The sequence below is a fragment of the Podarcis gaigeae genome (assembly GCF_964106915.1).
Source record: "Podarcis gaigeae genome assembly, chromosome: 12".
Lineage (NCBI taxonomy): Eukaryota > Metazoa > Chordata > Lepidosauria > Squamata > Lacertidae > Podarcis > Podarcis gaigeae.
Genome location: NC_139688.1, coordinates 24,406,107 through 24,423,942, shown reverse-complemented (window position 1 = coordinate 24,423,942; position 17,836 = coordinate 24,406,107). Strand labels below are relative to the sequence as shown.

The 17,836-nt window shown below is 37.8% G+C and overlaps 1 protein-coding gene across 10 annotated transcripts in view; it reads left to right on the top strand.

Annotated features, from left to right (window-relative positions):
* The window catches only part of CACNB2 (calcium voltage-gated channel auxiliary subunit beta 2), a 130,041-nt gene that overhangs the window by 100,814 nt on the left and 11,391 nt on the right, over positions 1–17,836 (top strand). For 6 of the 10 annotated variants that reach the window (XM_083704876.1, XM_083704882.1, XM_083704880.1 and 3 more), the window contains 6 exons: positions 3,225–3,347; positions 7,234–7,370; positions 8,590–8,666; positions 12,713–12,846; positions 16,113–16,193; positions 16,428–16,486. In XM_083704876.1, coding sequence (XP_083561002.1) covers positions 3,225–3,347; positions 7,234–7,370; positions 8,590–8,666; positions 12,713–12,846; positions 16,113–16,193; positions 16,428–16,486 — 611 coding nt within the window. Of the gene's footprint in view, positions 1–3,224; positions 3,348–7,233; positions 7,371–8,589; positions 8,667–12,712; positions 12,847–12,992; positions 13,013–13,455; positions 13,518–16,112; positions 16,194–16,427; positions 16,487–17,836 lie in introns of all 10 variants that reach the window. The other 4 variants (XM_083704879.1, XM_083704885.1, XM_083704884.1 and 1 more) reach the window with 2 other exon arrangements.

Genomic DNA, 17,836 nt, shown 5'->3' with positions numbered 1-17,836 from the left:
GCTCTTTGATATGAAACACTGAAAGTCCCTAGCTGCTATTGCACAAATACCAAGGGAACTATCAGATAATTTCTAGAAGCATGCAGCATTTTTAGAGAGCTGATAATACATATCACAATATTTTCCTTGCTGTGTTAGATAGGGCAGTCTCACCTTGAATATGAGTGAATGACGCACATAGTAAGAGGGAATAAAATTGGCCATATTAACAGAATTGTTGTGAAGATGTATGAATTAAGAAAATTAGCTTATTATTATTCTGGAACTTTAGAAATGAGACTTCTCAAACTAAACATAATTTTTAAAGCACAACTAATGCAAAACAGCTAACTCTTGGGACTTCCCTTTGGTAGCATTAGTATAGTGTTTTTTATCTGACTAAATCTCTTATTGAACCTCCCAAGGCTGACTACAAGTTGAGGGGGCCCTGAGCAAAGTGTCCTTTAGTGGTCTCCAATTGGTAAGTGCTAGCACACTACCCTGGCACTGTTGGTGGGCAGCAGTAATTCTCCCAAGCAGCATCATGTGACTGTGGGACTGCCACTTTAATTTTCTTCAATGCCATAGAATGATGCTGTGATGGGTCATTGTGAGAACTGAAAATTGCTGCTAGACCCAGCTGCCTAGTGTTTAGAGTGCTGTGGCAGAGTTTAAAAGGGGCAGGCAGGTATTAGTGGTGGGCCCTGCCAGGTTGTTGAGCTGATAACACTGACCCTGAGCAGGGGATTGAACTAAATGGCTTACAAAGCCATCTCACATTTTTTGATTCCACTATTCTATAATAGATATCTTTTGATTGTCTTTGAAAAGCTGTCCCCCCTTAAATTCATATAGACCCAGAATTTATCTCATTCTTTGTGCTTTCACCTGATCATAACTTTCTCTTAAGCTGTTTCCCTTTCTTCTGTGAGATGTCAGCTTAACTAAGATTGCCATCTGCTGAAATTTACACCCATTTCATAAGCTATACTGGAGGTACAGTTGCCAATGGAGATATATTGTGTGGATGCCAAACCACAGTTAGTCATTGGTATGAAATTTTGCCCAGGTTGTTCAGTTCAAACCATGCCAGAATTTCTTCTGAATGAATCTGCCTAAACTTTGTGGATGTACTTTATACAAGCTGCAAAAATTGCATCCAACTTGTGAATCAAGTTTTAGTTCTCTGATGTTCAGATCACGGGTGGGAACCTCAGGCCCAGGAGCCAGATGTGGTCCTGAAGTCCTCTTTTACTGACCCTCAGAACTGTCCCCAAGCCATGCACCCTCTCCCTTGGCAACACTCCTCACTGGCTTTGCTTTGCAGCCCAAGTGTTTTTTGCCTGTCTGGAATGTGTGCTCGAACATTGATAGTGTCTCTTGCTTGTCTGGATAATGGAGAGAGGTGTGTGTGTGTGTTGGAACTAGCCGACTGTACAAAGATAAAATTTATTGTTCCTCTGCCTACTTTTGCTTCTGAACCTGTTCTCACTGAACTGTGATAAAGGTAAAGGTAAAGGTACCCCTGCCCGTACGAGCCAGTCTTGACAGACTCTGGGGTTGTGCGCCCATCTCACTTAAGAGGCCAGGGGCCAGCGCTGTCCGGAGACACTTCCGGGTCACGTGGCCAGCGTGACATCGCTGCTCTGGCGAGCCAGAGCCGCACACGGAAACGCCGTTTACCTTCCCGCTGGTAAGCGGTCCCTATTTATCTACTTGCACCCGGAGGTGCTTTCGAACTGCTAGGTTGGCAGGCGCTGGGACCGAGCAGCGGGAGCACACCCCGCCACAGGGATTCGAACCGCCGACCTTTCGATCGGCAAGTCCTAGGCGCTGAGGCTTTAACCCACAGCGCCACCTGCGTCCCCTACTGAACTGTGATGCTTGTGTTCAAATGTTCTAGTTTAGATAACATGTTAAGTGTGTTAGTACCAGCATATAAAGCCCTAAATGGCTTTGGACTCAAGTACTCACACTAGCCTCTTTCCATTTTAAAAAAATAAATACCAGTTTTAGTAAAATATCAGTTTAGACCTATGGCAAAAGTCCTTTGTCCCCTGGCAGACTGTTGTGGAGAGAGAGGGTTGTTAAAGAAGTGGCAAAAAGGTGGTAACCTGCACATTTTTTACTTTTGCTCATCATTTGCATGTAGCCCTCAATGGATTACCTCAGGCGACTGTGGTCCTTAACAGGAAAAAAATGTTCTCTACTCCTAATGTAAAATAATATATTTCTACCATGAAGGCCACAAACATGAATAGTTTTATAATCGTATTAGTTATATCTTCTAAGCATGTGATATTACCTGTTGTCAGTTGCTAACTTAACTTCACTGCAGAATCTGCTTGTTTGCAAAATAGAGGGGAGAATCACATTTACTATACTATAATGTTCACTGAATTGAAATCACATCTAATTCATATATTGTATCTTTATACATATGTATTCACACTAGGCGACTTGGGGTAACTTTGAGGTTTGCAGGAGTGCAAAACATCTTTAGTAAAATAAAGTAAAAATGACAAGGCAACCCCAAATTGAGGTGTAACCCCCCCCCCCCGAAAACAGTCCAGTGAGCATGCCCAGTAAGCTTGGAATCCTCACTGACTGGTGGTGTAAGGGGAAGAAAACTATGGGAAGTAGTTGGAATCCTGAACAACTCCACATTGCAACCTTTTGTTTTAGAGCCCCACCACTGATTCCCCCCATCCTGTTGCAGAGAAGCCATTTCTCCCAACAATATGTATGATGTTTTCAATAGGCAATCACCACATAAAGATGCTGTCACTTAATGGGCAAGGGTGGATATAAATGAACGGACTTTCAAATTTGGTGGAAACAGACTCCTTGCATTTGTTCTTCTTTATAAGCTTCATAATTAGGTTACAAAAGAGACTTGTCTGGTACCACAGATGAGATACCAAAGCTGCTTTACTTTCTAATGTCTAGGTAACTGTTAACTATACTTGCTGGGAGAGTTGTCAGTGGGCAAGTCTGGGAAACTTGTCAACAGGCAATGAGTCTTCTCCCTGACCTTGTGAAGGTGCCTCTGGAATAATCACATTTGTTACAGGTCTCCCACTTCTAAGTTATTTGGAAAACTGCCATCTATCCTCAGCATAATATCATCACTTTGATTGCCTCTTATGAAATACTCCCCAGACTTTTCAGTGTTTTCATTGAAGACAAGCACATTTTAATGCCGGGGGAAATATCAACTCTCTTTCTCTCATTTTGCTCTACAGACAAAACCTGTTGCATTTGCAGTCCGGACAAATGTTAGCTACAGTGCAGCCCACGAGGATGATGTACCAGTCCCAGGCATGGCCATCTCATTTGAAGCGAAAGATTTTCTTCATGTTAAAGAAGTAAGACAGCTTATATTTCAGTTATAGCTGTGATTGCAGTAATATAAAGTATGCTGCTTTATTTACGCTGGATGGAATCCAGCAAGATTTTACATATGATAGAGACTGTGTGCCACTCTTCCTTTCTCATTTTCATTTAAAAGTAATGTTTATACATCACGAACAAACATTTGGGTTCCCAGATTGCAGCCACTTTGCCTCATCTCTGTTCCTGCTGCTGCCATACAGCTATGAGCTAAGCCATGGTTTGGCATAGCATTATGTCCAAACCTGGATTGGTGGTTTGTTTCACTCCAGACAAACCATGAACTGTAGCCAAGGGTTTTGTTTTGTTTTTTGCTACAGTTCATTGTTTGTCTGGAGATAAAACATAAGCCTAGGTTTTGGACATAATGCTAACCAACTGCATAGTAGCAGCAGGAAGAGAGGAGGAGCAGAGTAGACATGATATGATATGATATTCTCTCCAGAAAACCACACATTTGCTCATTCGCACTAAGCCATGGTTTGTACAAACTGGGTCAGTTTAAATGCTGCAATGCCTTTGCCCTTAGTAATCAGAAGATTCAGTGAATTGCTTTTGTCTCGTTTTTTTCTTTTTCAGACAGTAAGCTAAAGTGCTACATAAATGTTTCTGTAGACTTCTAAGTCAATATACCTTTGGCGTCCATGCAGTTTACCGCGATAGCAGCAAATAAGAGATAATGTCTGCATAAAGTGATTGAAATGGCTAACTTGTAGATCTGGATACTCTTTTAGACTAGCCAGATTTTTACTCAGGAAAGTAATAGCCATTTAAAGCAGATATGTAATATTCTATTAAAGAGTCTTTTGTGGTTTGAAGAAAATAAAAATGTTAGCAAAAGAAAGAGTATTTGGAAAGAGTACGGTATTTGTATTTGGCTGTGTAATGATGAACAAGAAGTATAACAAATTGGCATTTTTCCTTAACCTAGTCTGATAGCAAATAAGGAGTAACTTCTTCCTTCCTTTTTAAATGCAAATTGTGTCTTGTATGCACACCAGTCTTTTCTGAACCATGAATAAATCACAAATGGTTGTATCCCTTCTGAAGGGCAATTGTCTGCAGTTATAATGCTGTTGTTGAAATACTGCCACTCCTTCCCCTCTCTTCATATATTTTCCTCTCTTTTCTTTTCATTTCTTTGATTTTTTCCTCCTCTTTACTGTTGTTATTGCTTTTTGTGCATTATAAAGTGAGAATGAAGCAATTACCAAAAAATGTAGTATTCTTTGTTAATCCTACTCAGATATGATGCATTGAAAATAATGGACATTACTAATTTCAGTCCATTAATTATACATTAATTAATTATACAACCCTATTAAGGTAAAGGTAAAGGTACCCCTGCCCGTACGGGCCAGTCTTGACAGACTCTGGGGTTGTGCGCCCATCTCACTTAAGAGGCCAGGGGCCAGCGCTGTCCGGAGACACTTCCGGGTCACGTGGCCAGCGTGACAAAGCTGCATCTGGCGAGCCAGAGCCGCACACGGAAACGCTGTTTACCTTCCCGCTGGTAAGCGGTCCCTATTTATCTACTTGCACCCGGAGGTGCTTTCGAACTGCTAGGTTGGCAGGCGCTGGGACCGAGCAGCGGGAGCGCACCCCGCCGCAGGGATTCGAACCGCTGACCTTTCGATCGGCAAGTCCTAGGCGCTGAGGCTTTAACCCACAGCGCCACCTGCGTCCCACTACAACCCTATTACTTCACCCCCAAAGGCACACCCTTCCATTGTCTCCAGAAACAGATGCCACCCAGCCAGTCTATATATTTCTATGTAATTCATATGAAGCAAACAAAAAAGATACACTGTATTAATAATAAATCCTAGTATTGGAGTCATATTAAGGAAAGAATGATCCTGAAAAAATGTGGCACTATTTCCAACCTTTCTTTTTATTTCTCCAAACCTTTATTAGGTATTACAGATACAGACCATTTTAAAGTATCCATATACAAAAGAATTAAAATATATACAAAGAAGCAGCCATATAAGATATAGAGTGTCTTCCCACTGCCATTCACCACTCTTAAGAGATACTATTGACAGAATTGGGTTAATATCAGACAGGAAGAATCTGATGTTTTCATTGTGCCCTGATGTTAAACTACCCAAAAAGGGGGATAACACACGTTTACGTAACTGGTTGTATTTATTTAGACAGTAGAAAAGAATATGTTCTACAGTGTCCAGCACATTCAAATATTCAAATAACATCCACAATGTCTATCATTTCAAGGGATATTTAAATACCTGCCTTTAACAAAAGCCCAGGGAGAAACATTGTCAGGCTAAGGTAAATGCCCTATGTTGGGCTGGAATTATTAACTTTGAGATATAAGTAATCCTGCTATTGGTTGTATTTAAACCATAGAACTTGGGGGAGCAGATTTTATTTACAGCTGACTCAAATGTCCCCCCCCAATAGCCCTTAATCTAATTTTGATATTGTGATAAATATATTGCTCACTAGAATTATACAATAATTTCAAGACAATGCCAATAGATCTAATTTCGCTCTGTATGGGTTGGAGCCATCTGGATTTATAGGAGTCCTTAAGTAAATTGGAAACCAGGTTTGAAGGTTGGGAACAAAAATGGCAATGCAGCCCATATTTTATAGTGCTAATCCACACCCAGTATTCTGTCATGTGTCTACTTAATTCTGCACACATTGTCTCATACTGGGATCCCAAAATGTAGCTGGGCCAACACTTCAGCTTGAAAAATCTGAATGGCAGCTCGTATAAATTGGTTACCTTTTCAAAAATAAAAACGAGTTACTGCTGAGAAGGTACAGTTTGCTTGTTTATAGCACTTGTGCGATGGTCTTCCGAGATATCTATTGCTGGATTTATTGTCCTCTTATTTTCCATTTCTCATGTTTCTGTGAATTAGAGAAGAGACTACCCATTTTCTCTTTTAAATTATTTACTCTTGCTTTATGGAAATTCAGTATAATGTGCTTTCTAACACATGGGTGCTCCACCTCATGTGTAGTTAATGCATGTCATCTTACCAAATATTTCAGGACTAAGTAAACATGGATTGCTTTGTGGATGGTGACATGATGCTTAATCGTTCAAAACTTGTAGTGCAATCCTTATAATGCAGCCAAACTTAAGTACACAAGTCCCATTGCACATGCGTGATTTTCTCCCATCAAAGTTAACGAGACTCAAAAGCACTTAATTTTGGTTGGATAGAGCCCATAGTTTCTCCAACACCTAAAAGTCATTCTGTGTTAGCTTGAAATAGCATTGTCAGGTGAAATACTTTTCTAAATTTCCTGATGCATCAGGAATGAGTCAGATACTAGGGTTCCTGCCCATTTCTTCCTTAATCCTGTTGTCTGTCCCTCTTCTCACTCCACACCTGCTGTGTAGCGGATTTAGAATCCTTTTATTAAAGCAATTACTAGTTGGCCGAGAGAGTAGGTGAATAAACAAGTCTTGACTGTTTTGTCTTCTACTGCATGAGGGGAATTTTAAGGTACAACATGACTCTTTGGATTACAGCCTGCTAATTCTAGCTTCAAGCTTTTACTTCTTTATTTCAGATATACATCTTTCCGTTCTGTATCCTTTCATCCACATTCTTACTCATTTTGGTTAAGGGCTACATTCTGATAAATCTAACAACCCCCAGACCCTCCATCTACATTCACACATGCTTGATATTTTATTTAGACATCTACTTCCTAGGCTTAAAAACACTATGTAGATACATTATATGCAATTACTAGCATGATCATTTACCAGCATGGTAAATGTGATATGTTAGGATGAGGGGAGAATTCTTTGGCAATAGCAAAAAGGAAAACTTCTGACATTTAAATTCATTAATCTATTCTTTTCTCTAGAAATTTAACAACGACTGGTGGATAGGACGATTGGTAAAAGAAGGCTGTGAAATAGGATTCATACCAAGTCCAGTCAAATTAGAAAATATGAGGCTGCAGCATGAACAAAAGGCTAAACAAGGGAAATTTTACTCCAGGTAATCAATAACAATTACACAGAGACCGTGATTTAATCTATGGGAAGTTGTTAAAATTAAAAGGCCTGGATATATTTTTCTTCCTTGGTGGTGGTGGTGGTGGGGTGTGTGTAAAAATCCTGTTATTCTCGTTCTCTACTCTTATTTACCAGAGCCATTCTTTAAGTGAAGCTTTAATGCCAGGATTGTACTTTGAAGGGAAAGGCTATGAACATGCTTCCAGTTTACATGCTCCTTCTGACTCTCATAAAGGATTGATGAGAGGCCTTGGTTTTGTGCAAGGAGATTAAAGAAATACAGGAACTGGCTAATTCAGTCTCCCTGCACAAAACCAAGGCCTCTCTGCATCACTCTGCAGCTACAATCCTTGGAGTCAAGTATTGTCTGAATTGGCTCTTTTGATTTGAATTTGTTTCCACATGTGTAGAACTAAGACTCCCTGAACATGGTTCTCTTCCTCAATATTGTCATAAGCTGCTAATTGCTATTTTATATCTTTCAAAGAGAGAATAAAATTTCCACTTTAGTTATATTTGTGAAAGATGGTATTTTTATTGTTGTCATTTCACAATAATAGCCAGAAGTGGTGAAAAGAGAACTTTTAAATCTGTAGTCTTTTCCTCCTATAAATTGTCGACTAGATAGATAGATAGATAGATAGATATAGATATATTCATTCCTTGATGATTGATTGTTGACTACAGATGTGTGGTTTTTTAATTGAAGCTACCATCAACACCCATATGTTTTTTGTGGGTTTTATTTATTTATTTAATCTGTCAGTTTTTTGCCATGACAACCCAGAGCCACCAGCAATATTTTAATATGATCTTCAAACTCTATGCAGTCCAAAAATATTGTTTCTGTGGACCCTTACCAGGGTATATCAGGCCTTTTAATATTGAAGTAGTCGTTTTAGGGAAGTTTTTAATGTTTAATTGCTTTTTATTATTATCATTATTAATATCTGTTGGTAGGCTGCCCAGAGTGGCTGGGGAAACCCAGCCAGATGGGTGGGGTATAAATCATCATCATCATCATCTCTGTTTTGTAGAGACAGATTAAAGGCATCATGTCATTTGGCCTTCAGGACCAAGATTTGGTTTCTGTGGAAATTCCTAACAATTCCACTAATCTTACAGTTTTCACTGAACATCATCACATTTATACCTTGTGAGCATTATATTAGAAAAGTGAATGTTTATTTACTTTACTCTAGTAAATCAGGAGGAAATTCATCATCCAGTTTGGGTGACGTAGTACCTAGTTCCAGAAAGTCTACACCTCCATCATCTGGTAAGTGGGCCATTGCTTTTTTCACACTTATAAATAATAATTAATATAACTATTGTCTTCCTGCACATTACACTTTTCAATAGAAGTGAGAAATCAACCCTTTTTAATTTTTTAATTAACAGGTTCAGGGTACAGATGATTTTAGCAAGACTCATTCATGTAAAAACTGGTAATGAAGAGTAGAACAGAACTTAAAGAGCATCACTCTGGCTAGTTCATGTATTTATGTTAGAGTGATAATGTAAGTTGTGGATCTTTGTTGAAGGTGATAGTCTCTTAGTCCAATTATTATGTGGAATATGCTGTACATCTACCAGCAGTTTTGCCAGGCAAGTAAAATGGGTAGAGGCCTATAGCTGAGGCTGTGGCTTTACATGGTTTACTGGAACCATGCCAGCAGCAGTCATGGTGGCCTTTGGGGGGAAGGGGGTGAAAGTTCTTACATAGAGCATTATATTCCAACACAGTTAAACAGTGGAATTTGCTACCAAAAGATGTGGTGATGGCCACCAACTTAGAGCCATTCAAAGGGGAATTAGAGAAATTCATGGATAAGGCTATCAGTGGCTGCTTGAAGGATAGCTGTATGTTATCTCTAAGGTAAGAGGCAGCATGCCTCTGAATAACAGTCACCAGAAACAACAGCAAGGACCGGGTTATTGTCCTACTTGTGAACTTCCCATTGAGGCTGCTAGTCTGATCCAGCAGGACTCTTCTTAGATTATTAAACAAATATTTTTAGATCATCTCTAAGATCATGGAAAGAGGATTGGCAGCATCACATTTTGTTAGCCTCTAGACTGTTTATGTGATAAAACATGTTTTGAAATATTAAATAGATTGCTTTTGATACCTTGCTTCTTAAGCCTTCCTTGGTTATCTTGAATGATAATCTCTTCGCCATATGAGCAGTGAGCTTGGTGCAGGAGGAGCGCTGCAGAGCCCAGGGCCAAGAGGAAGGGGACCTCCAGCAGTCACTGGCTGGGTGGGCCTGGAAACTGCCAGGCTATAGCTTTGGCTTGGCAAGAGAGTATATGGATCCAGTTCCTCCAGCAATGGCCTCTCGGAGGGGTGGGCACCTTTGTTGGCGACATTCCAAAGTGACTGGGTGTGTTGTTTCAGTCACAGTATCAACACTTCCAGGAAAATGCAGGCTGTCTCCAAGCATCTACTGAGTGCCTTCACCATAATCGCTCATCACGGCCAGGCCCCGCAAACCACACTAGTTGGTCATTCTTCTTAAGTCTTGACATCTCCTTGTTAGGAAGTTTCCCTAACTCCAAAAAGGGAAGGGCCCATCTACGTCCTTTGGCATAGTTTAAGTTCAGCTGCTGCCGCCATTTCCCACCCAGGTTAAACTTTTTTGGGGTTATTGGTTTGGGTGTTTTTTTGTTTCAGCATGTGATTTATGTTCTCATTTTGTATTTTTATTTTGTGAACCACCCTGTGATCTTTGTATGAAGAGTGATAAACATGTAATTAATACATAATAGAGGAAGAAAGATTAAACATTTCCGTTGAGATCTATAAAATCTCTTAGAGGAATACTTTTTAAATTGCATGACTTTTTAAATTGATAATAACTATATATCCAGATTTTCTTTTTACAAAATTGATTGAGCATGTAAACTAGAAACATGTTTACAGCCTTTCACTTCCCTTTAATGTACAATCCTGGTATCAAATCATCACTTAAATAATCGCTAAGCAATTGCTGAGTTCTGTTGCCAATGTTACTAATAGTAACAGTAGTAGTAGTAGTAGTAGTAGTAGTAATGAAACACCAGCGATGCATTAGGCAATCCACAATGAGAAGCATCAAAGAAGTTTAAGCAGAGAACTTAAAATATATTGCATATTTGTTGCATATTTTTGCTACACATATATGTTCCTTTTGGAGTTAAGACAGGGAGATGTTTGTACTGCTTTCATGTTCATCATACAACCCGGCTCCCTGTTATCATAAAGACCCTTCTTTTAATATTTCTGAATATATTAACAAAGTTGTTTTGAAGTATATGTACAAAAATTATTATAATTATTGCAGATATAAAATGATATATAATGTGTATTGCTTGGATTGGTGACCATAAATAAAAGGTATTTTGTATCAATAACAATTAGAATTTATAGGAAGGAGGAAGGGAGGGGAGAAGAGGGTAATTAAAATATGCACTTCATGAGTGCAAGACTGCTGCAAACTATGGGTACTATTCTACCATATGCCTCATTATTTGTGTGATCAATAAAGACACACCAGATTGTGTAAAAATTGTCATGTTTCTTTTGGCTTCTTGCTATTTTTATTTTTGTGGGTGCGTCAGTTTTTCCAATAATGCTGTTTGTCAGACTGGTGCGTAGTTAATAATTGTAATGATTTCTATGTCCTGGCAGTAGTTTTTCTTGCAGTAGTTAATAGATGTGTTATGAGTTCTTTGTTTCAAATTTGCAACATATCGTGACTATAAAAGTAGAGCCAGTCTTAGGTTCATGGGGACTCTCTGCCTTGTAATCAAATATATTTCTGTACATTATTTTCCCCAAACTTTTCTGTTTTTGCACACTCCCACTACATGTGCTGATATGTGCCTATAGTGGGACATCTTCTCCAACACGTGGGAGAACTGTTCAATTTTATATATGCTAGATGGCTATGGGTTAAGTACCAGCCATGCACAATTTTAGGGGTTCTTTCTCTGGTTGTTGCCAGTATGGATTTGTATGGCACTTTTGTCCACAGCCTGTTCCGTGCATCTTCTTTAGTTTCTAAATCCCAATTCAGTTCTCACCACCTTCTGAAATTCTGCAGAAACAAAATTGAACCTCCATGATAGATTTATACAAAGATGGTATTAACACTTTTGCTATTATTTTTCCTTCCACTATTATTTTTTTTCATATACCATTAATTATCTTGTGGCTTCATTTTTAATCTGGGAACTTGTTAAAATGGACCTATATTGGTAGTCTGATAGACCTAATACTTGAACATTTTCCAATTGAATTTGCATCTCATTAATGGTAATTGGTCATCTTATCTTTGTTAATTTTTCCAATCAATATAATTGTTAGAAAGCCCTTTCAATAAGATGTTTGTGTGTTCCATAGTGTCCTATAATAGTCTTTCCCTCCTCCTCCCCTTCTTCCTATTGCCTTAAGATGTAAGGCTTTATATAACAGGAATGTGTCCTCAGTTTATTGTTCAGTTTTTACTTAAACAAAGCAGTTGGTGCCAATTCAGCTGGAGCCCTCAATAGCTATAGCATTTCCTAGATGACTATAGATAACTTTCATTTAAAAGACTTTTAAAACTTTAGCTATATAAAACAGGTTTAGTTTTCTGCCTGTTTCACATAATCAAACACTTATTTTTTATAGCATTTAAAATTTTCTGTATGTGATACATTAAAAGTTTTCACAAGAGGTGAATGTTGATGTGTCAAATCATTATAGAGATTCACAACTTTTCATGAAAGGAACCAACAGGTTCCAATTCCAACAAGAAGTCAGACCCCCTGTGGTTAATTGCTCTTAACTACCACTGGCAATATGACCCACTCATTTGAATTCCATGACCCATCAGTAGGTTTTAATCACTTGGGGGGCAGGATACTACAGGCCACAAGATAAGTATGTGTGATATGCATTCTTTTTTGTAGGTTAAGTAATCTATGCCACTTGGATTTGGGATTTGCCTAGGGCCCAACCTAGGTCACTAGTTCTGAGAGCTTGGTTATGGATTCAAAGTTGGTATAAACCTTCAGTCATTCTTGAAAGTGTATATTCCAGTATAATGAAGGATACATTTGTATTGGTAAAGCTGGAAAAACTTAAAATTGAACAAAAATTAAATACAATTTATAATTGTATCTGTATGCCTACATTTAATCCCTGAGTATTGTACATTTTAAAATTTCCCCTTTTGTTTTTTTCCTGTTTGATATTTCTGACGGTCTGACCTGGGATACTGTTGCTTACTATTTTTTTTTAACCCTTTTCTCCTCTCCCTGCCATCTGATAATTGTACATTGTTTATCTATATATAGCTATAGACATAGATGCCACTGGTTTAGATGCAGAAGAAATTGATATTCCAGCAAACCATCGCTCCCCTAAACCCAGTGTAAACAGTGTCACATCACCCCACTCCAAAGAGAAAAGAATGCCCTTCTTTAAGAAGGTAACGCCTACTTCCAAGCTGCCATCTGTACACCTGCTCACCTGCACTGCGTCACATTTTGAGTCCTGTTGACTGTCTGCGTCCTTTGACAAGCCAATAACATGCATGCTTTTGTTATTCTTTGTTTCTTTTCCATGCTGCTGTAGCTAAGCAGAAGCAGAAATCGGTAAGTTTACTTGACACGAGTTGTATTTATTCTGCCACTGGCATCATTAGCATCACCTACAGTTTATGTAGTGCAATCATTTCAGTACAAAGGAAGAAACTTATCAGACTGCTAGCTGTTCCAGTACAGTAGAAACAGGCAGACCAGGCCCTGTGAGTGACTTAGTCAAATGTTGCTTATGGTACTTTTCCTTTTTGATGGAATAATAGGCTGCCAGGGGAATTTCTTTAAACATCCACAGAAGTAAACAAAAATTGACAAGACCAGATAATGCACCGATCTAGTGCATGCTTATTCTTTGTCATTTTTCCAGATTTTTTACTTGTAATTCAGTCTTATAACTATAATTCATTTTTGTTAAATCTAAACAGATACTCATCTTGTTCTTTAAAAAGAACTTGCAATTTTTAATTTAGTCAGTATTTAAACTTCTAATCCACTAGGTGCAAAATCTGCAGATGAGCAAGACCAGTGGAAAACTGCAGGCTTGTTTTGGCGGTCTACTGTGAGTTTTTCCTATTGTCATATATAAATTCTTTCCCATTGTTCTTGCCTTCTCCTCCAGCAGTCAGACTATAGCATCTTGCCTGTTAGATAACAGGACTGGGGACTCCCTTCATAGTCAGAAGGTACTCACTAGGGAGGCTGACAAATGTGGTGTATTGTCATACTCTTTTCATCCCTTGTCTGGGAACTACAAGATGCTCCCAAAGACCTGACTAGAATTTGTTATTTAGCAGCCAATTATGAGCAAAGCTAGCTATTAATATTTATTTATTTGTTTATTTTTACTAAAGCAATCTCAATTATTTTTTAAAAAATTAGATTCACACCTAGCGTTATATATACATGATATACATGTTCTTCTAGAGACCAATGTTTTGCTAGTGTGGTCTATGGCATGCTCAATGAAACAACAAATTCACTATCTTCACAACAGTCCAGTCGCCTTCAGAACTGTTCAGTTCTTCTTGAATTAAAAAATTCCCTTGCTTGCCTTGTTTATCTACATATGTCAGTTGATATGAAAGTTACTTTGTCCACTGCTTTACGGAGTACTAGTATATAAAAACGTTGGGCACATTGGGTGTTTTACTTTTTCTCCCCAGAAAGGCAAGATATAAATCCCATAAATAAATATATTTTTTAATTCATCACCTCTGTGATCCCATGTGTATTTTCTGTTAAATATCATTCACTTCCTTCTTTTTACTGGGCCTAAATCTTCCTTAGTAATGAAAGGCTATTTCCAAGAGCCACACCTAATAATTCTTTTTTAGTCCTTTCACTTTTAAAAAGCAGATTTCTCAAAATCTCAACAAAATTGCCATGTGCAGGAGAAATTCATGTCGTGTGTTGACATTTGCTCACCACAATCTGGATAGACACTCTAATTAACTCACTGTAACAGTCAAAGCACAGCCATCAGATGAAAAAAATATCCCTCCCTAGCTATCTGGAATAAATTTGAAACAGTAACATGGAGGTGAAAGTCTCTTGTTGCACATTTCAGTCCCATAACATATTGCCACTGACAGCATGTTTAATTAGAGCTGGGGGAAGCTAAAGGCTAGCATACAGCTGATTTTAATAAGTACCAGTATTCCATCAAATAAGGTAATATCTGTACCTACCCTAATTTTCAAGGGTTATTAGAGTGAGGCTGGTTTTTGGATAGCCACCATAAAACATAGAGATACAATATAGTGGGATGTTGATTTGGCAAATATAATAGGGTTGTAACATTATTCATGAGGGCTGATACAGTAATGCATGCACCAGGTTATTTATCTTTATAGCAAGAATAATTCCAAAAGTATATATTCATAATTACACAGCAGAGTCAACAGGCTTCACTTCTAAGCAATTAGTGGATCTGGCATGCAAAAATTAAATTCACATGCTTTTGATGCCTTGGGCACTGTTATTCATTCTTCTTACTTTAACAATTATGTGTCAAATTTACATGTAAACAGAAACAAACACTGACACAACTGTGTTCCATGTTTTAGACTGCTGCTTGTGTGGCATTTTGTGCTGTTGCTGTATTAATGTTTGTCTTTGTTTTCTTATGTTTGTATTCTACCTTATTGCTTTTATTATTATTACTACACTTGGGACATGTTGAATACTGAAATAATGAACAATGACAACATTCTGTGATGTTGACTGATGTATTTATACTATGTAGGCCCTTGAAAAATAGATCTGGCATACCTACTTTTAAGCTTTTTCCAGGTTGGTGGTTTTGAATTTGAAACATTTTGCCCACTGCAAACAAGCAAAACTGAAACAATGTTTTAAATAAGCCACTTTTGGTGGTTTTGGTAATGTATTTTATATATAAAAAAAACTCTTTTGACCATATTTGCATATACTTGTATGACACATTTTACACATTGAATGGTCAATTATCCATTCATAACTTTTGCATGATAAATCAAGCAAGTAATTTACAAAACATTCATTACCATTAGCAGGAGTCTTTTAGAGAGGATTGCTGTTTAGAATTCTGCTAATATAGCATTCAGCAGTTGCTAAGATAATTGTATTCGTGAATTCATATGCCAGTTGATTTGAAAATAAAAGTGTAAGATTAAAAGTCCAGTCAAAAAGATTTCAAATTAGTATCATCATGGTTTAATGAACCATACTTATTTTGAGGGGTGAAGACTGGTGATTCTTACCTTTTGTTTGCCTCTTGTCTCTACAGCCTCAATTCTATTATTAAATTGTCTAATAGCTTTGACTATACAGTAGTCTTCAGTTACCAGAAGTTGATGGCAATAGAGTTCTATAGATATAGTCCATTTGCCACGCTTTCAGAGTGATGGTTATCTTTCAGTTACATGGAGTGAATCTAATTTAAACTGGCTATGCAAATAAGGTTGGATGGAAGCATTTTTAAAACATTCTCCCAAATATGAATAATCTTTTGATAGTATTGAAGTTGTTGCTGGGAGAGCCCTGGGGGGGGAAATGCACCTCAGATTTCCCTCAGTGACACCACTGGAACGTCAGCTAGATAAAAATAATAATAATATATTAGAATTAACCTCTATGTAGGAATTAGAAGTTTAGTGCTTTTTCTCTTTATCAGACAGAACACATCCCTCCGTATGATGTAGTGCCTTCTATGCGACCAGTAGTCTTAGTGGGGCCTTCCTTAAAGGGATATGAGGTAAGAAATTTAATTTAATTAGTTATCTTTTTCCCCCCCCTGTGTGTAAATATGAGAGGATGAGAACTAGTTCAATGATTTTAAAAGGTATTGCCTACCTTGATGCTGCCGAAGTGTGTGAAATTTTATTAGATTCCCCGACGCCTGTTGTTGGCAACATTTTGTTCATTTAAGAGTAAAAATATTAATTCACTAATCTCACATTAAATTGGTTTGTTTCTTCTTTACTTTCAGGTGACAGACATGATGCAAAAAGCATTATTTGATTTTTTAAAACATAGATTCGAAGGGCGGTAAGTATTTAAGAATCTAGACTAAGTTGCATTAGTTAAGACTGAATCCCATCCCCACTTCTAAACCATATTTCTAAATCTGAATGGAATTCACATTTATTTTTCTTGTAATTGCTTTTACTCTTATTTGGGTTTTCTCATGTTTGTTGACATCCTTCTTGAAATAAGCTACCAGAGATCACAGCTGAAAGACCTCTCCTTGAATTTCATCCATGTAAGCCTTAAGGGCTTGAATATGCATGGATGGATTTTGTTTTGTTTTCATCCGTCCCCTTATGCTATATCCAACTTGCTTCTCAAGTGTGAACAAGTTGGTCTCCTTTCCTGTTGTCTGCAAATGTTACAAGCATATTTTCTAAGTTTTATCCAAGCAATATAGCAAAATATTGTCACCAATGAACCTCATGTGTAATATTTTTATCCTGTGTAGAATTCTGTTTGTTATTTGACATGAATTACAAATCTTCAGAAACTGATATTATTTGATTAGTTTTGAAATTAATGTTGCACTTTACCTTTTTTCAAAAACATTGAAGGCAGCAGATTATGGCTGCAGTCCTATTCCTACTTACCTAGGAGTTCTGAGTAGGATTGACGTCTTAGTGTATATCAGCTGTTTTTAGCAACCAACAATTCAAAAACAAGAAAAGCAAAGTGGTACTTGAATACATAACTAAATATATAAACATAAATAAAAGCAGATTAGGGGTACAGGAATGGACAGAGGGCAGTGGGAATTGCAAATTATCACCTCAGTCACTGTTATACTGATGGATCAGATGTTACTCTGTCAGCAACATAAATGTATGCAACCCCTGGGGTTTTTTTTTAATTGTAATATAGTCTTGTTAGCAAGTATTTTGTTTCTAGTCAGCTAGTTTTAAGCATGTGTTGCTTAGTGAAAAAAGCCATCTAAAGATGATGATCGCTATTTGCTATGACCTGGATTCCATTTTCAAGTGGTAAACTGTGCAGGAAATAGTTTCACGAGTCTCAAGTCTCTGTTAAACTATCTTCTGTACATTTCTGGCAGTTTCCCAACCACTGCTTTAACTCGCCCTCTTCCAAGTGTGGGGACTTTTTGGCTCTCCTACCCTCCTGATCCCTGGACATTGGCCATGCTTGCTGGTGCTGATGGAAGTTGTAGTTCAGGAACTTCTGGAGGGCCAAAGGCTTCCCACATCTTCTCTAGGGTAATGGCAGATCCCTTGTTTTATAGTTAGTTGTTCATTCTGGCTGCATGTGTTTTTCTAGGAAATATAATTCCCATTGTGAAAGGCAACTTATTTGATAAAGCTATATTGTATAACTGTTTTAAACACAATTTTTAAGGCAAATTTCCTGTACAGA